Source organism: Lathamus discolor, chromosome 4, assembly GCF_037157495.1.
Source record: "Lathamus discolor isolate bLatDis1 chromosome 4, bLatDis1.hap1, whole genome shotgun sequence".
Taxonomy (NCBI): Eukaryota; Metazoa; Chordata; class Aves; order Psittaciformes; family Psittacidae; genus Lathamus; species Lathamus discolor.
The window spans coordinates 35,240,627-35,259,996 of NC_088887.1; the positions used below are offsets into that span (position 1 = coordinate 35,240,627).

The 19,370-nt window shown below is 42.7% G+C and overlaps 1 protein-coding gene across 9 annotated transcripts in view; it reads left to right on the forward strand.

The window, feature by feature from the left end:
* Window positions 1-9,400, forward strand: part of SLC37A1 (solute carrier family 37 member 1) — a 39,459-nt gene extending 30,059 nt beyond the window's left edge. For 7 of the 9 annotated variants that reach the window (XM_065677026.1, XM_065677029.1, XM_065677024.1 and 4 more), the window contains 6 exons: window positions 428-476; window positions 1,306-1,379; window positions 2,897-2,975; window positions 3,526-3,623; window positions 5,975-6,027; window positions 6,666-9,400. In XM_065677026.1, the coding sequence (XP_065533098.1) occupies window positions 428-476; window positions 1,306-1,379; window positions 2,897-2,975; window positions 3,526-3,623; window positions 5,975-6,027; window positions 6,666-6,681 (369 nt within the window). In that variant the 3' untranslated portion in view covers window positions 6,682-9,400. Of the gene's footprint in view, window positions 1-427; window positions 477-1,305; window positions 1,380-2,896; window positions 2,976-3,525; window positions 3,624-5,974; window positions 6,028-6,665 lie in introns of those variants that run through there. The other 2 variants (XR_010612222.1, XM_065677030.1) reach the window with 2 other exon arrangements.
* The last annotated feature ends 9,970 nt before the right edge of the window (window positions 9,401-19,370 follow it).

The following is a 19,370-nucleotide window of genomic DNA, read 5'->3' on the forward strand; positions in this document are numbered from 1 at the left end:
TTGGAAAATTTCACTCATGTAAAATTTGATGTTCAGTTCTTAGCCAGAATTTTACCTGCTTAAAGGCAAAAATTTCTGTGCTGTAGCTGTTGGAAAACTGGCATTTTTCTTTGATTCCTTTGTGATCAGTATTCTGTGCTGTGTTGCAGCTGGCAATTTGAGAGTTTAAAATTGAGTAATCTCATAAAAGAGCCCTTTTCTTCTGAAAGGACATACTGGGGAACAGGAGCATTCCCCTTGTCTCCCTCCTGTGTCCAATCAAACAGTCCTGCTGCATATTAAGTAAAACCTAGAAATAGCTTTCACATAATAGCAACTAAGATATTTTGTAGTTAACATGGGGAAATGGGAAAACATGGGGGAAATGGGGAATTTAGGATTACTCCATATGTTGGCATTCAGCATGCTTGTTTTTTCACCTTTACAGTTGTACATGTTCTCTGCAGTCAGTAAAATGGGCCTTGAGGCTACCATAGGTGAGTATGTTAAAATTATTTTCTGCCTGGCTTTCTGTGAAATTTTCACTTATGATCCTTTGGTCTTTTTTTACTTCTTTATTTATTTTAATTTTGTCTTTTCCCTTAGAGGAGGGAGTTTGGAATCAAATTCCCTGGACTTTGTCTTGCAGGCTTTTTAACAGGGTGTGGAAGGGCAGGCTAGGAAATGAGTAAAGGGTGGCACGGGAGCAGTGATTTAGTTAATATTATTAGCCTTCCTTCTGGAGCTGCTTGTGTCAACACAGGGTTTATTATATTCCATATGCCAAATGTCAGAAGTGTTTAAAAACTACTTGAAGTACTTTTGACAGCAATGTTAACTTTACTTGTATAGGCTGAATTCACTTGTGCCTTTCTATCTGTTACCTCAAAACAGAAGTAACACAAGTGCTGACAATAGTGTGTCACCTACCAAAAGGCCTTGTGAAGTTTTAGGGCCCTCTGATGCTTGGTACTGTACAAGCAGAGAACAGATTTACAGGTGGATCCTGTGAGGATCCCCTGCTCTTAGGGTCAGTTTGGTCAGATTTTCCCCTTTCTCTGACCTACTGGAATCAATAAAGTTCCTGGGAAGTGCCTTTTAACTCATCCCTATCTCACTGTATTTGAGAATTCACATCATGGAGTGAGTATTGAAGAGAGGTAGGAATGTTATGTTGCTTTTCCTCCTTTCCCAATTCTATTATGGGATCAGGGGAGTCAAGGAAGGATTAAAGCATTTGAGAACTATAGGCTATGATGTCTCCTGTGTTATGGCTGACAGTCTTTTGGGCAACTTATGTTTTCCGTTTTTGTTAACTTGCGACAGTGATGCTGCTCATCAGTGGTGCCCTGGTGAATGGCCCTTATGCTCTGATCACCACTGCTGTTTCTGCTGATTTGGTGAGTTTGGCTTCCCCTCTGCTTCCAGTATAGTAGCTCTGGCCTCCGTAGAGAGCCCTTTGACTTCTGCAGGGTCATCAGTGAACGAGCTGCGTTGTCGCAAAGCAAAGGAGGCAGGATAGGCAGTGCTGAACTCAGCCACTGAAATTGTTCTGGAGTTCTTGTGTTGGTGTGAATGAATTGTCATGCTTGTGGGAGGCTTCTAAATTATTCTTGCTTACTAATAAGGCAGACCAAATCTTGTAGATGGCAGCCCAAAGTCCATGTGAAGGCTATATGCAAAGCCAGGTCTCTGTACAAATACCTTCTCCCCTTTTATAATTTACATCGTTAAAAGAGGGGAGGAGCTGTATCTATGTGAGATTGAGCTGGTGACTTAATTCCCATCAGTGCAAAAAGCTGTATCTGGCACATACCTTCACTTTTGTCCGTGCTGCCTTCTTCACTTTAGCGTACAGTTACCCTAGATACCAGCATTTCCAGCTGGATCCAGTCAGTAAGTTGCAAATGCCATGTGAAAACATTGACCCTGGTACCTTTCATTAGGTACACTTTGGAAGTTTGGTCTCAAAAGGTTTTGGCTCCTTAAGGCACAAAGCAAAAGGGAAAAATCCTGTAACAACAAATGCTCTAAATATAGGAGAAGGAGCAGGACAGAAATCTCCAAACTTCCTATGGAGCCCTGTCCTTGGCATGGGGGGCTTGGCAAGACAAAGGCAGCCACCATGCATTGCCCATTTTATCCTTAACCTTGTTGGAGGGGCCACTAGGTAGAAAGTGCAGCCTGACATGGCAAGATCCCTACATGGCCCTTGGGAAGAGGGTTGAAACTGCCAACCGAAATTCCTCAGATGTCAACAATCAAACATCTGACCCAAGCAAATGTAAGTCACTGATTACCTGACTGGATTCTCCTCAGTGTACTGGAGATAAAGGACTGTTTCTTATTAGCAGTTCTCCAAACAATTCAGTTTCTCTGTCTTTCTACTAAGTTACTCCCTTTATCAGTTATTTTGCTCTGAAGATCTGGCTTCTAAAATTGGAACTAAAAGCTGTCTTTTGACTCAAGAAGTCTCTGAATTAGCATTTCAGTATATATCCGTAATTCTGGTGTTCCTGCCGCAGCAGTGGGGTTTTTCTTCTGTTTGTTTGGGTTGAGGAGTGTTTTGTTTTCTTTTTCTTTTGTTCCATGGGGCTTAGTGGGAAAGAGATGGCCCTGGAAACAGCCTTGAGGCATAATGCAAAGCTGAAGTGCTGTCCTTTTTTGAATCCACAGTGTGCGGAACAGAAAGCTGCTTGGCTCCTGTGGTTTAAGTAACATTTAATAATGGAGAACACTGTAGACAGTAGGTGGTTGGGGTAGGAGGCTTGTTCAAGTAGAGATAAAAGGGTCTGATCTGGGATATTTAAGGCATCTTCACAATGTATATCTAATGTGGATGGGTGTGAGTTAGATAATGTTGAAAGGACTTCAGAGTTCAGCTCAGGGTGGCTGTAAGCAGTCTTTGTCTCTTTAGGGTACCCATAAAAGCCTGAAAGGGAATGCAAGAGCCTTGTCCACAGTTACAGCAATCATTGATGGAACAGGATCTGTAGGTAAGCCAGAGCTGTAAGGTAGCCTGCCTTAGCTGTGGAGGGTTAAAACAAAGGATCTTTGAGAATGTGGGCTCTCTCCAGGATGCAGTACAGCTTTGGAAATGGGGACTAGAGCAAACTTAGCATTAAATCTCTCTAGTTGTCCCTGAGGGAGGGAGGAAAGAAGGAAGAGACTGGTAGACTCTGGGCACAGACAGCAAAAGTAGATACCACTGGGCTCCTTCTCGCATGAGGGGTATTTTATTCTTGCCCCTCCGCACTGGTGCGTGGAAGGGAAAATTGAGTAGGATTCAGCTTAATACTGAATGGTCATTTTGTTGAGCCAAATATAGACGTTTCTCAAACTTCTAGTCTTCCAGCTTCCCCTGTGGTAGGGTTCCCATTGGCTTGCAGCTTTACTAGTAATGTTTTGAGCTTTCTGTAACCTTTTAATATGTAAGATACTGAGTTAATTAGGTGGAGAAATTGATATGCTAACTCAGAATAACTATATTTTGGCATAGTAAATCTTACATTGCATCATTCTGACAGTATTAATATTATATTTTAGGTGCAGCTTTGGGGCCTCTCTTAGCTGGTCTTATTTCCCCATCTGGTTGGAACAACGTATTTTATATGCTTATGATGGCAGATGCATGTGCCTTGCTAGTAAGTCTAAGAATACTCTTCAGTTGCCATGTATTTCCTTTGTGCTAAACTATCTTAAAATGCAAATTTTCCTTTTGCAATTTCAATACTCCGTTTAACAAGAAACTTCCAATTGTGTAGGAAATTTTCAATTAAAGGGCAAATTTGCTCATTTTGAAATTATCATCTAATTTTAATCAAAAGTGTAGATTAGTTCTGATGCACTTCAGTTGCAAGCAACTACACATCTGTTGATTGCTGGCTGTGAGCAGATTGCAGCAGGCATAATTGTAAGTAAACCTTCATACACAGACCTAGAAGATGCCTCGGATTCCACTCACAGAAGAATTACTTCCATTTTCTTTAGAGCCAGTTTAGCGAAGTAGTAACAAATGCTTTGCTACATTGCTGTATCACCAAAATTGCCACAATAATGAAGATGTTGAAAGTTAATACATCGCATTCTCCAGATGGGCCCTAAAACTGCTGTACTGGGTTTGACGGAAAACTGGCATTCTAACTTCTGACAGTCACCATGAGCAGATGTTTAGGGAAAAGGATTGCAGCACACACATGGTGGCTTGGTACAAAACACATCCATTTTCCTTTTTTCTCCTGTCAAAGATCCTATCTGATTGATAGGAAGATCTGGCAAGTTGGCTGTTTTTTTTCCCCACTTCTGGCTTGCTATATTTTGCTTGTAAAGACCACAGAAGACAACATGAGGCAAGGAAAGTCTTGCTGTAGCTTTGAAGCCAGTCTTGCTGCACCCACCTGTAGGTTAGCCTGAAGGTTACGTTTTTGTGTTTGCCACAGATTTCCCTGGCAAGTGTCTGTATAAGCTTTGTTCTGCAGTAGAGCAGAATGCTGCTATGACTACCTCAGGGATGTATGAAGCGTCACCTGCTTATCCTCTCCTTTTGAAGTCCTGGGTGGAAGTGCTCATTGAAAGAGCAAGGTGACTGTGAAAACACTTCAGAAGTACTCCTCCTCCATGCTGGCTGTGACCAGGCAAAGACCCATGCCTGCACAGTATTGCACTGAGCTTTGTTCTCCTGCAGAGGAGCTAATGCTGAGTGCCTCAGACCACTCTTTCCTGGCGCAAGAAAAGCAGGAAGTCTTGCTTTGAGTTACAAGTGAGGCTTTTTTCCTCAATTTGTGTTACACCCAAAATTTTAAAGTACATTTTTCCGCATTTAAGATGTGAAGTCTCTGGAAATGAAGTAAATAAATTAGGTAACTTAATAATAATTGAAAAGTTTAAAATGGATAAGTTAATAATTAGGTAAGTTAATAATTAGGTAATTAAATGTTGAAATATGTTGCCACTGGTAGTCAGCAGCTCTGTAAATCATTGCTTGTGCTGTTTTCTGTATTAGGTATTCCACGCTTGCTCATAGAGTGAGGTCTGGGAGATTCTTGTAGTTTTCCCAAGGCTATTTAAAGCTCTGCTCTTTTTCATGTATAATTACTTATTAAAACCACGTTTCTTTACAGCAACAGTTAAAATGCCTTTGTAAAGCGCTATTTTTGAGAGGCTTGGCTCTGTGCTGTTATAATAAATCCTGAATTTTATAACTCATGTTCAGTTTTTCCCACTCTTTGCAGTGCAGCTTATAGATGCCTGTGTTCAAACATTATTTCTTCAAAGGTATCTGGAGGGGCTTTAGCCTCTTATGTGGTATTCAGTGCTGTCATTCTTGACCACTCCTATACCTCTGAGTTGTTCTATATGCAGGAGTGAAACTCTGAAGATAAGGAAACCTGTAACAGTGAGGAGCCCTGGACGTTCTACTTCTGGCTTTAATGTATATGGGAATCGTAAAATCTTATTTCTAAAATCACTTTCCTGGGTACTGTCTTAGTACAGCGTTTAAAGTGCACATGAAAGTCCTGATCCTGCAGTTAAACACAGCTGACGTTATTCATCTTGACTAATTGTGTGATTAAAGCTTTTTATACATAAAGCTATTTTTCAAAATAGCAGCTAAAATACCTTATGCCCTAAAACATGCTATGCCCTCAAGTGTCTATCTGCCGTGTTTTCTTGAGGTCTTGGGTTCCCTCTGCTGGTTTCTTTACACATCTGCTGGTAAAGAAACTGGAAAAGCACTCTGGTTTTTATGAAAAAATCGATCTCTTAGTTGTGAAAAGGAAATTATTTTCTGCTTGGTTTTTTTATTGTAAAAACTCCTCTCCCAAACATTGAGTATTTGTAAATCCTTTAATTTTTTTCTTAACCAAGTTCAACAATTCAGGGCAATGTTTCAAATGAGGAACTCTTTGAATAACAGTGAACATCTTGTCCTGAAATTTAGTTTATTTGTGTATCTGTATAGATACTAACACAGATACCATGACTGTTTTTACAGTTCTTACTCCGTCTTATTCAGAAGGAACTTCGGTGTAATGCAGATCATACCCTGTAAGTGTTACGCATGCCTTTTGCTCTTTAATAACAGTTTAAAAGCATGTTACTAAGACTTTGCCCCATAATACCTAGATTTAGACTGAACTTGTTGAGGTTTCTGTATCTCCATTTCTGTATGTTTTAATTTTGTTTCAAAAGAGTAACCTCAGTTTGATGTTCTCAACTAATGAACATTTTATTTTTGGTACATCTTATTTTGACAAGTAGCTGGAAACGCATCTCTGTCATGGTCTCTTGGTTGTAGTTTGGTTTTGCCCAAACGTGTAATCTTGCTGGGTTTCATCATGGAGCATGCAGGTGGGGAATAAGGAGCTACTCGATTGCTTGTTCTGTGTTTAAGAACAGTTTCAAATGTAACTTTCTCCAAAAGTTCTCCTTAAAGGAAGGGGTGACTCTGAATTTACAGTGTTTTGAATTGAGGAAAACCAGAATCCACTGAATCAATGGGGTTACACTTGCATACACAAAATTGAAATTCAGTCCCTTAGTTGTAATTTTGTAGAAGTAAAATGGTCAGGGAACAAAAAAATGCACGGGAGGGGTGGATCCTGGGCTGGATACTGCATTTTTAAGTTAGTGACTGTTATGCCTCACACCTTAACTTTTCCTGCCTGGTTACTGCTCTTTCCCAGGTTTAAAGAACACTGAGCAACACAACTAGATTTGGAATAAGGACTCTTCAGTGATCAGAGCTCTTCCCTGAGAAACAAACTTCATGGAATGCATTATTCTGTATTGAAGGGATTCTGTTTGGTGAAGAACTTTGCACGTTTACTGGAAGCAGTGTGAAAAATGCAGCCGGTAAATCCCCGAAGCTCTTATTTTTGCACATGAATAAGTACCTCAAGATGGCAACTATCCATCAGATGAAGAGACAGGAACTTCAAGAAGGTTTTAGCAGTGCGCCTCAACTGAGCCAAAGACGAATACCAAGTGCCTTTTTATTTCTTTTCATAGGATGTTTTTAATTAAAATGCCGAACTCTGTGCTTTCCAAAAACGAGTCAAACTGAGAGCATAAGGAAGTTGAAATCATCGCAGTCCAGCAGTGAAAAGTCCCAGTGTCAGTGAGCAAAGTATGTATCGCTTGTGTCATCTCGTGCACATCAAGGGCTTCGCTTTATAGAGGACAATAACAGCTGGTTATTAAGATGCACTGCTATTAGTGTTTTGAAGCTGCTCGGACAATAATGTCACCATATGATTAGTTTTTAGTCCTGCTTCTAATCCCAAGGACAACGTCGAGCATTTCAGTAGGCAATGAAATGGAATTTACTCTTGTTGTCTTCTGCAGTTAGCAGTTTTCATAGACTTTCTAGATGGGTGTTAGTCCTCCATTAGGATTGTGCAAAAGAGTCTTAAGCAAGAAAAAGTAGATTATGAGTGAGAACGTCTTGGGGGGGGGGGCTCTAGTAATTTTCAGGGCATTATAAACTGGTTGTGCAAGCATCACATGATTGTTGTGCTGCTCCACTAGGCTGGGTTGAAATGAGAGGGTGTTCCCTTAGGGTGGCAGGGAACTGTGAGCTGTCATAAGTGAGCTCTACAGGATTGATCGGATAAGCTACTTTAGTGCCCCCTGCCACTGTGATCACTGTTGGGTACTCCCTGATTTCAGTGTTGGTGTGTGCATGTGAATGTCATTGTCAGATCAGGGCCTTAATAACCAGAAATCTCTTTCAAGTGGCAGATTTCAAGTGGCTCAGAATTTCAGATGTAGAGCCAAAATATCAGGAAAGAAAAATGACCTAGGGGGTAGGTTGTAAGAGAACATTTCAGTAACTAGTGTTTCCCAGCGAATAGACAGCTTAATGTCTTCAAACCATACCATTTCTTTGTATAGCTATCTCCTTTGCAAAACAGATGTTCCTGTGATTTATTTTTTTTTTAAGATGGACAAAGTAAAAAGGAGGGGGTTTTGTATGAGGCGTTTATACTCAAATCATGAAGGCTAGATAATTTAAACTGTATTATTCTTAACTGTATTTATTAAAGCTCTAGGCACATGTCTTGTTCTGAACTATGCTCTCAGATTTTGTGAAACAATGTAGTGGTCTTTACACTTGATTAACAAAACAGCACGTTCTAAAATAGTCCCGCAAAATATGGTGGAGAAATGTCTCATCAGCTGCTGGTGGTGTTCCATATGCTGGCACAACATTTAATTTCCAGGGCTGATTAGTAATTGTTCAGTCTTTGATGAGTTACTTCACTGGTTTGATTCAGCTCCTGCTTTATGCTTGACTTGAACAGTATGTGTTCATTTTTAACTGTTTTGTTGAAAACCAGGAAAAACCTCAGTCCCACAAAGACTTAAGGAAGGCACCAAGTCCTTGCAAATGAATGCTGTATGCATGCCCCAACCCTGCAGTTCCCTAAATGAATGGTTAACTTCAGATTTTCAGTAAGCCTGTTGAGACCAGTGGGGATGCTGAACATGTGAATTCATACGTCTGTGCTACGTTTGGGCTTCAGGCTGTAGTTGAACATGACAGAATTCTTCAGTAATGTTATTTGGAAGGACTTCCTATTACAGTGGCATGGAGCACTGCTCCTCACTTGGCTAGGCTGACCCTGGGGACTTATAGCCAGACTAGGGGACTGATGTTGCCCTCTCATGGGGGGAAGAGTAACACTACAATCCCAAAATAGTTGTATTGGCACAACTTCAATGGCTGTGTGAGGAGGGAAGAATGGGGGACTTAAGCTGAAGGTGCAAATCCCTTTCCCCCAAAAAAGGTATGTAGACCTTTATACTAGTTTATCAAAACAGTTTAAACTCTGCTGTGCTCAGATGTTGAGAGGCCCCTGTGGGCTGAAGTCTTCGGTTAAAAAGCTTTCAGTTGTATCTAACAGTTACAGGTTGTAAAGATATTTAACCGTGTCTTGGGTTTTACTTGGTGGGCTGCTGCTGTTATTTATTTATTTATTTGAATAGCTTTTGCACTGCAGTGACATCGGTATGGGATGATGACAGTGTTGGAGGTACTGGGATGAGCCCTTTGTAGGCAGGAGTTAGGGCTCTTAGTGAGCCGATGTCTCCTTCTGTGCTAATGTACAGCATTTCTGTCCCTCCCAGCTATGAATTTGTTGGACAAAAGATAAAGATTTGCTTTTCTTTTCCAACAACCCTAAAAGTCCCCTAAAGGTTGTGAATAAACTGTGTGTTTTGTTGGTCTCAGGCGTCAATATCTGTTAACCTGGAAATGAACAAGACTTGACAAAATTTTGTATGTAGAAATGTGAGTGACCAGTATGTAGAGCGAAATTTAAGTATGACTGTAAGGTTTGGTTTTTTTAATGGTGGTTATTGTGAATTTTATCCATTTATAGTCCTGTGTTGAATAAAACCACATTCTACTTTAAAATGGGAAATGTTGATTACTTCATTTTTCACATCTTCATGAAGAAATGCTTCATATGGAAGGATGGATATCCCTGCTGGGACAGTGCTCCCATCTCCTGTGAGGGTAATGAAAATGATTCAGTAGGAGAACAAATTGGAACCTTCTGTTTTGAAAACAATGCCCTTGTCAACTTGAATATGTAATTATTTGTTTCATTTTGTGGGTTGTACACCATGAGTATTTCCAATCAGCTGCACCAGATGGGTATACTCTGCTTACTTATTTTGGTGTCACAGGGAAGTAGGACACTCACCTGAGTCAGGGACTAAGTCCAGCTCCTACAGCATAGTTTTAAGGTGATTTTTTTTGTTGTTGTTGTTGTTGTCTGCTTTGCTTGCTCTTCAATTTATATGGAATTGAAATTGAAAAGATTCATCACTTCTCTCTAGCTCTCATAATCTTGAACGTTTATTGTCTTGATTCTGTTACATTTGATGGGATTTTTGTGCCTCTGGCACTGCTTCTAGCAGAGATACAATGTCCAAACAATAGATGTGCCAGGGAAGAACTTACTGGAAAGGAAAACAATTTCTGGTTACAAAAAGACATCTGAGGGGTTTGAACAGGATTTCTGATCAAAATGTGCCTCCCAGGGATAGGTAAATAATAGCTGGGGCATCTTCTAAAAGAAAAGAGACTTGGATCTGAGTTTCTGTTCTGCCTGATTTGGGGCAGAAGCCTCAAGCAGGGTACCGAGCACCCTCACTGTTGCTGGACACACTGCAGTGGAGGTTTATTGTGTGTAGGAATCATAGAATCATAGAATGGTTAGGGTTGGAAAGGACCTTAAGATCATCTAGGAAGGGTTTATAGGGTGGGAAAAAGATGAATAGGTAGCAGGGAAAGTTTGAGGCTTCTTTTGCCTGTAAGTGAAACTGCTAACCTATTCCATGCACTAAGATACACCTACTCCTGTATGTTTTTCCAGTTAGAAAATTCCAGACAGGATTCTGTCATCCGTTTCAGGAGGTTATTACATGTGTTTCTGGTGTAATATCCTTAGAATAACAATGGGAATCCTCCACCTTTCTTTGTGCCAGTGTCACACTGCCTCAGACTCTGGCTGACCTCATCATGTTTATGCTTGGCTATCTGTTTGGTTGCTGCTGGTTTCTCCAGTGACTGATGTGTGAAGATCTTCATATGAGAAGTGCTGCTCAGAACTGGGTAGATGTAAGTTGGTATAAATAAAAGCAGAGAATGTTTAGAGATGTTGGGAGCTACTGGTCCTGATATGGAAGTAATTTGAGGAAGGTTGTTTACAATCCCATCAAATGATGAGGCCCAGAATTTGTAATGGTGGTGTTCTCTGGTCTGAATGAAATTTTATGGCCTGTGTATTTTTATATAAGAGGTCACATTGTATTATTTCATGATTTGTCCCAACCTCAGTGTTTACCTGATACGATGTTCTGACTGCTGGCCTATGTCACTTTCACCTTGCAGCAAGTCTGTTTGGTTTTGTTTTACTCTCTGCTAAACCAGCCATGCGATGGTACAGACTTTTCCTCCTGCCCTCATCTCGCAGCCTGCTGTGCCAGCGGAGGGACTGCAGACAGTTCCCCAGGAGGTTTGCATCTGTGCGCTCTGGGGCTTTGGTAACCTTGAACTACATTTTCTGCCATTCCGAGTTAAAAATCTGACTGTCATCCTTGGAGCTGGAGAGAGGGAAAGAGAGGGTTTAACTGCCGGTGTGCTGCAGCCTCATGTCCACTGACCTTAACGCCACATTGTGTGTCTCACTGCCTCAAGAGTTTAATAAACTTTAATTGCTATAAAATGTTGGTTGTTCCCCTCTTTGTCTCCCTCCTTTTGGTTAGTTTCCAGTTTGGAATAAGGAGAGAATTACTTGACATCATCAGCTGGTGCTTGGGGTTTATTTTTACTTTTTCCTCTGGATTTCTCTTTTGAAGTATACCAGTTACGCTTCTGCAGCAGTGAGATTTTTGCATCAGCTCTGTGAACTGTGAATACAAGAACCAAACTTTCTTTAGGCTTATTTGACCTGCTCGTATCCTACATCAGGAAATCGGCCATCAGAAATGTGCTGACAGTCTCTTTTGATGGTGCAATTACCTGGAGGATTTTAAGGATGTTTTCTTCACCTTGTGATGATATTGGAGGTAGGGTTTTTCCTCTCCCCTCCTCCTCTTATAAAGCAGCAGACAAATACTTAGCCACATTTCTACAACAGTCACTTTTTTCCAGTTGGTTGCTTCAGGCAGAGGAGGACACTAAGCTGACTTCTTGTGTACTGCCATGGAAGTATAAACGTTGGAAAGCTATTATAAGGCTGATGAGACAGGTAATGTGTTTTACTTAGATGGAATTGCAAAATCATTTCCTTCCTGCTTCACTCCTGGCTTTTCCAGCCGTTCGGAAATAGGAGACGAGCTCTTTTCATGAATGTTTTATGCTACAGCTTCACATCTTAAGGGACTGTCTTTCTGGCTGCAAGTTGATATAGGTATTCTGTAGCATATAGTAAAGGTATGTTTACACACCCATAGAATATCCTTGCGCATGGCTATTAAATAACTACACAGATGTGAATAAATACAAACGGGTCTCTCTTGTTTTATCTTCCCCCACTCTGAGAGGTCTGTCTGCATGTCACTGAGGCTTAAAAGAAATAAAGTGGAAAAGGGAAGTCAAGCACCCATTAACTGAAGTCAGCAGAAGGCAGCGTTCATCTGAAAAATAGCAAGGGCCTTTGTGTGTGAAAAATTGGCTATAGATTAAAAAAGGGAAATTCAAAGACAGAGATGTTCAATTTTGGAAATGAAAAGAAAGTGGAGGACATAAAGTGATGACGCATAATCAAAATGCAGGGTGTACCTGGGTTGCTACAGAAATGTGAATGTGGGATGGGATAACGTAAAAACTGAAAGAAGATAAAGCACAAAAGACTCAGCTGACTGGAAAACTACAGAGAGAGGTGGAAACCTGGTGTTGCGATTAAAAAGAAAAGGGAGGGGAAGAGTCACCTTGCCCTGAAGGTGCTGTGTGCTGAGCAGGGTTTGCAGTGGGAACGGGGTCTGCTCTTCCCATCTGCCCCTGCTTAGCCTTGGGAGAGGAACCCTAAGGGATGTATCCCATGGGAAGAGGGCTGATGTGGCTGGACATGGAACTGGTCAGCTGCAGGATCACTTCCTACCTGCTATTTAGGTGCATGGAACCTGTCAGAAACCAGATGCTTTGGCCTGAACAGCTTTCCAGTTTTTCAGCTGCCAGCAGGTTTATTTGAGGTTCGTTTCTGTGCTCACATCCATAATTTTTACTTTTTTTCTCTCCAGGAACCAGTTGGTTGCTGTGCTTGTAAGAAATATCTTTGGGGGTTGGGGTGACATCCTGTCTCAGCGCTGCAGCAGCCCAGGGCTTCTGAAGGTCCCTGTGGAGCTGTTGTGGGACTTAAATCCATTCGCATTCCGTTGGCTGTTTGCTTTTGGGCATCGGCATGCTCCTTTGTTCGAGTGGTGGCAAGTTGGGTGCAGGGCTGAATGAGCAGCTTCTATAAACCTGAGTGGGGCTGAAACTTTGCATGCTCTTCCCAGGCAAGGTGCCTGTGTGAAGCCCACTTTGAACTACTTCCATCATCTTCAGGTTATTGCAGTTACTTGAATCTGGGCTTGGTGCTAGAGGCAGTGCTTCAAAAAGAAATGTCTTAGAACCTGAATTACTCTGATATTTGCAGTTATTTACCATTGTACCGATCAGTTCTCCTGCTCCATTCACACTTACAGTGTGTTTTAAAAAACACAGCCGAAAAAAGTACACGTGTTTCTCATTTTTCCTTGCCCCAGAGGTTACTTTCTTGCATAAACCCAGACCTGAGCATGCAAGCTTGCTCCCAGTATCACAGGATGTGGATTTTGTGTTTGCTAGAAAATTGGCTTTGTGGCCTGCCATGTGTGACAGAGTCCGTTTCTCCTGTTCATTTTGCAAGGCAAAACCTCGGCAAGGTGGTATTAGGTGAATTGTAGCAGAGCAGGGTGAGGTTAAGTTGATTAACCTTTCCCAACTGTGAGTGCTTTTGCAGTTGTGCTCACAGGCTGCAGTGAAGGTGTAATCCTTTCTAGCCTTTACCCCAGGAACTGATTCCCTTTCACTTGTGTAGCTCACACAAGTTTTTGGAGAATCTAACAACTGTATTTAATTCCTTGCTGTCTCGGCCACCGAAGTTCCTTTTAGTTTATCTGGTACGTCGGTTTTTCTTGGGTTATTCAGAAACCAGCAGCAGCTTCTTGCATTGAGGTCAGAACTCAAAACAGCAGCCTGAGTTCCCATATTAAATCAAGAGGGATACAGAACTGTCTGTATATACACATACACACACACACATTTCAGCACAAATTGGGATGAAGTTGAAAGGGTTGGATTTCACTGCCCAGCTGGTGCAGGGAGTCAATAACTTCTAAGTTCTCACCTTCCTCTATTTTGTAATAGGAGGAGTGGTTGGTACAGGCAGCCCATCATAGCCTAGTGACTACGATGTAGGCAAAACTTTACGAAGGAGTGGGTTTCTTATGGCTTCTGCCATACACAGTGATGTTATTTCTGCTGCAGAGGACAGGGTATTGTATTTGAGTGTAAGTAAGTCACCCAATTTCATCACAGACCACGTGAGACATCAAGTACAGCAGGTTCTGAATCTATTCTTAAATTGCTCTGATCATCTGGTAGGAAACAGCAGAACACTGCATCTTTCTGTGCCAGAATCTACAGGTTTGGTTTTATACCAATAATGTAACAACAGATTCCATTTATCTTCTCTGTTAGAAGTCTTTATAAAGCTTCTCCCCTTTTTTCTCTGCCTGCAGCTTTCCAGTTACATAAAAGGAAGAAAGCACATTAACAAAGAACAGAAGAAGTCGCAGAAATGTAACAAAAGCAAATGTCTTTTCCCAAATAAAAGGAGTTGAAATGGTGTGCAGGGTCATCCATGCTGGCTGACCATCACCCCACCACCCATGCTTGCATTCAGCTTAGCCCCAGCTCTTCCTTCTGAAAGTATAGAGCTGGCCATGCTAAGGGTTTGGAAGAAAGAAAGTCTGCTGGCTTGCTTGGCACTGAGGGGAATCTACCACCTCAGCTGGTCTGCATGTCTGCTTTCAAAGCAGTGTGGTTGCTGAAAGGAGAAACAGAGAGGAACCCTTCTGGTTTCCTTGCTCTGATATTTAGGATGCTGGTTCTCAATTTAAGCATCACCGGCCCAGAAAGATCTGAGCTGCCTGTCAGATCCAGGGTGCAGGCAGAGAAGCCTGAGATGGTGTGGTTTAGGGCTGGTATCTGTATTAAAGCTACACCGGACAGACTAACTTTCTATGTGTTTCTGTCAGGCAAATAGTGTGACTCTAAACTTACCCCAGATTTCAGCTAATAATTTTCTGGGGGGATGAAATTCCTCTCCAGCCAATCACCTAGAAATGGTGAACGGATGAAGTCCCCTGGACGTCTGAAGCAGAACTAACACATCGAGTTCTCAGAACAATTTTCACTGTCATTTAAAATGAGACCTCTTGGTGGGAAGGTTACAGAAGATGTAAACCATACAGTAAACAGGGAAAACAAAGCTCCTATATTTGCCTGTAAGAAAATAATGCATTTGTTGAAGCAACATCTTAATGTCATTTCTGCATGTCATCAGAAAGGAAATGTTATTCCTAAATAATATTCCTAAATTCTTAAATGGTTCCTATACACAGTTTTTTCAGCCTTCCCAGGCTGAGCAGTCAAAATGGATGATGAGCAGCTCTGGTACGTTCACCTCGTACATCCCTGTAAAAATTAGGAACTGCTTTCTGTGTCATTTTTACTGCCTCTGTTTTTCAGTCATAGTTGAAATTATCTGTGTGAATGGGTCCTGCTGAGAACAAGCGACAAGCACCAACCTGGTGATAAACTGTCTTGCTACTGTCGTTTTTGAGGCCAGAAAGTTGATCTAGTAAGCACCTGGGTGCTGTGTGACTTTCCAGCACGTTCAGTATTCTGTGGCATGAGTCTCTTTTCAAGCAAGTTTGTCCAAGGGATTTCTTTGTGAATTACAGTTTGATTCACCCGAAATCAACTCCTGGATCATTTTGGAGCATGCAGCTTTTGCTGGGCTCTGCCTGTACAGGTGTCTGGGCTCTCTGCAGCAGCTCCTTGTGGGGATGCGCTGGCTGACAATGTCTGGGCTGGGATAACAAGGGCAGGATGCTTCCCTAAAGTGACCCACAGTGGCGGATTCCGTGTCCTGGGAGGACTTAGCGAAGCTTAAACCTCCTCCCTTTAAAAATACGACACAGAGCCGGTTCCTGAAGCTGGAAGGCTCTCAAGCAATTGTGTGAAAAGAAACACAGAGAAGATGTACCCAGAGAGCAGCGCTGGCAGAGCTGGGGAGAAACTTGACTGCAAAGGTAAGAGAAGAGCGCGTGCCTCCTCTCGGGCAGTGTCAGGATGCCTTAATCATGTAGGAGGTTTGGATATCCTTCTGGAGGATTCCATGGATATTCCTACAGATATTATTCAGCAATGCAGGAAAAGCCAATAATGGCCAGTTCTGCATATTGCAGTATGATGCTATAGCACAGTAGCAATATTTAATTCACGATAGTTGTGACACTCAGGGGTCAGTGGGTGTGTTGGCGGGGGGATGTTCATAATGCATGCCATACCTTAGAGCTTTATAGAGACTCATGCAGCCACATACGTGCACACATCTGCATGCACATGAACAGGCGCTCCTCTGAACAGCAGCTCTTCAGCAACAGGCACAACTCTTCAAATGGGTCTCGGTCACCCACTTCGGGAACAGTGTGTTTGGGCTGGAGGAGAAGAGAGGGATCTGTAGAAGACAAATAGACCAAAAGCACTATTTTATTAAGAGAAACAAACTGATGTGTTGCCTTTGGCCTTCTCCCTAGCAAGCACAGGGGTCAAGCACTCCTACATTCCAAAGCGAACATGGCTCGGTGTCTCTGCAGAAATCCTGTTTTGTTGGTGTGTGATCCTGGCTCTGTGGCTTTCCTGCTGCTTGTGGACACCGTTCCCTGGGCAGAGGGAAGGCAGAGAGCTGGTTGCACTGCTGACAGGGGAGACAGATGGCAAATGGCAGGGAGACTGCGCCTCTTGGATGAAATGGGGCAAGGGGAAGAGTGTGGAGCCCCTTCAGCCATGACGGGTGAAGACACAAGCACGTAGTGGTAGAGATAATGATGGAAGAGCAATAGGAGAAACAAACAAAGCAAAGAGAATAAAAGTGCGGGGAAAAGGTGTGGGGCTGGAGAGAAGAGCTGAGCACGCGTTGTGCCCTTTTTAGCAGGGGACTGCTGGGGTTTTATATCTGTATGTTCTTGATCTTCTCAGCTTCTTGTCTGAAAAAACTTTCCTGCCTACAGGAAGCTCTTAGTGACTAAAAGCCAACAGTGTTTTCATCAAGCACTTGGGCAGAAGGAGAGATCCATGGACTGGAAAGCCTTCATATCTAGTGTCCAGGCTGTGTGGAAGTAGCTGAAGGTGGGAGGAAAAGGATTTAAAAAAAACCAAAACTAAACACAGGTGAATCCAGTGAAATCCTTCGAAAGAAGAAGGGAAAATAAAGGAAGAAAGGAGGAAGAGGAGGACGAACGACTAGGAAGGTGGCATGGCTTCAGCTGTGTTGGAGCGTAACGGGAGAGAATCCAGCCACTAACAAAGCCCCTCTGGAAGAAGCTACTCATTAAAACCAGTGGCTGTCATGCTGGGAGCCTTCGGGGATGGCTGTGAGGGTTGTCCCTGGTTGATGGTCCCTGAGCTGCTCTCCTCAGTTTTAAGGCTTTATGCTGTATGTCTGGCCTCAGTGTGGTGACATCAGGTCTTTCCCTGTGCAGGAGCTAGGAAGGGAAGCATATCTTGGGCTTTAATGTCCCCATCTCGAAACCAGTGTCACTGGTCTCAGGGTCCTGGGGCCACCTCTAGGTAAAAAAGGGTGCAGGGGGGGAGGTATGGGCTGAGACCCAGCACTGTGGTGCACACTTGGGCTGTGCAGGGCAGAATCAAATAGAGGATGGAGGAAGGGTAGTGCAAAATATTTCCCCAAAGGAAGAAAAACAAATCGGGTTTTGTGTGAGCCACTCTCTCCCCCCACGAGCCACTTCCATTTCATTTTCTGTAACACTTTAGTGCTGCCCTTTCTCCTGATCATACTATTAACTTCTGATATTTACTGTCTCCTTGGGAAATGGAATAATCTTATTGCATGAAAATCTCAGTTCAATTTTGTTCCTTAGTGGATGTTTCTGGCTTTCAAAGTTGTAAAGGAAAGCTCATGTATGTGACCTGGATGAAGCGTCAGGTTCAGAAAACAGGAGACAAGTAAAAAGAAGAGCTGCAAATGTGTTATTTGGAAGCAGATGCTAATGATTTCTCATCCAGTCTTTGGAGTTTCTTGGGTCGTGACCTATGAGTTTTAGAAACAGTGATAATTCAGATAGAGTCCGTGCCGTGTGTCTGTGCGGGTACCGCTCCCAGAGGAAAGCATCACTCAACTCAAAGTAGTTTTGGAAACTGCAAGAACAGTTAAAAAGTCCCACATTTCAGGCAGCCGTCAGTATTCTGATGGAGCAGATCAGGGGCTTTCAGTGCTACCGGGGGCTTTTGTCATCCTTTCCTGCAGTGTTGGTGGTTCTGTTCTGGCCTCCCACCCTAAAAGTCAAGATTCTTTAATCTCTTTTACTGAGAAAATGTGCTTCTGCCTGTTAATGGAAACAGCACTGAATGATCTGTGCAAACAGAACAAATAGGAGAAACTACATGCATTATAGGAAAATGTTATATATTTGAGATATCAAGCTACTTATGAAGATCGACATTTTAAAAGGCATGTTAGGCCAATTTGGACAGAGCCTTGAGCAACCTGGTCTAGTGGAAGGTGTCCCTGCCCATTGCAGGGGCGTTGGAACCAGATAATCTTTAAAGTCCCTTCCAACTCAAACCATTCTATGATTCTATGTTAAAATAAAAGGTCTGAATTTAATATTCTGCAAAGAACTGTGCAAAGTCCTTTTATTCTCATCCCCCGAGACTTTGCAGGTCTAGCTCCCATTTTTATGGCATGCAGGTGTGATGCAGTTGAAGTACAATTTCCCACCCAGGGTACAAGATTTGCCAAAGCACCTGGCTTGCTAAAAAGCAGCCCTGAGTAGTGAACCGTTTCACAGCCATTCCTGCTGATGTGACGGTGGCTGGGTGTCCTAAGGAGAGGGTGATCGTCATCATGCAGACAAGGAGGCACCCAGGGATGAGTCACGGATGCAGCAATGATTGACTCCTGCTCTGCCCTTGTCAGGTCTTGAGCCCAGACTCAAAAGTGCACAGCCAGCCCGGTTCCCCAGGCCCCACATCTCGTGAACGTGTGAAATACATTAGACCAGGCTGGCACCGGTACTAACAACCCTTCGTTAATCTTTGGGTTGCCAAGACTTTAGGGTGTCTGAAGTCTGCTTGTCAGAAAGATGGAAATAGCTGGTTTACAGTGAGTCACTGAACAGCTCTGAGCTGCTCAGATGGCAGTCTCCCAAAACAGGCATCTGAAGTAACTTCACTTTTCTGCACCACATAAAATGCCAGGGAGTTTTCTTCAAGTTGAGCCATATATCGCTTCCCTCCCCTTGGGAGCATAGGCTACAGCCCCCGCTCAGGCTTTCTTGCCAAGAACATGAGACAGCCTTGTCCAGCAAAGGGAATTGACTTTTCCACTTCTTGGCTACCATCGCTCTGAATGATCGAGCAGGTGACTCCAGACGCAGTTAATTTCATTTATTTTTTTCTCATCAGCTCTTGAAAGTTCCAGTTGGGTCTGCTAATTTCTTCCATAACCTTATGAAAACACAGCTTTCATAGCTGGGCTTTCCCAGAAGCTCTATAGCAGGGATGCAGCATGCTGACTGCCTGGGTCGTTAGCAGCTAGTTA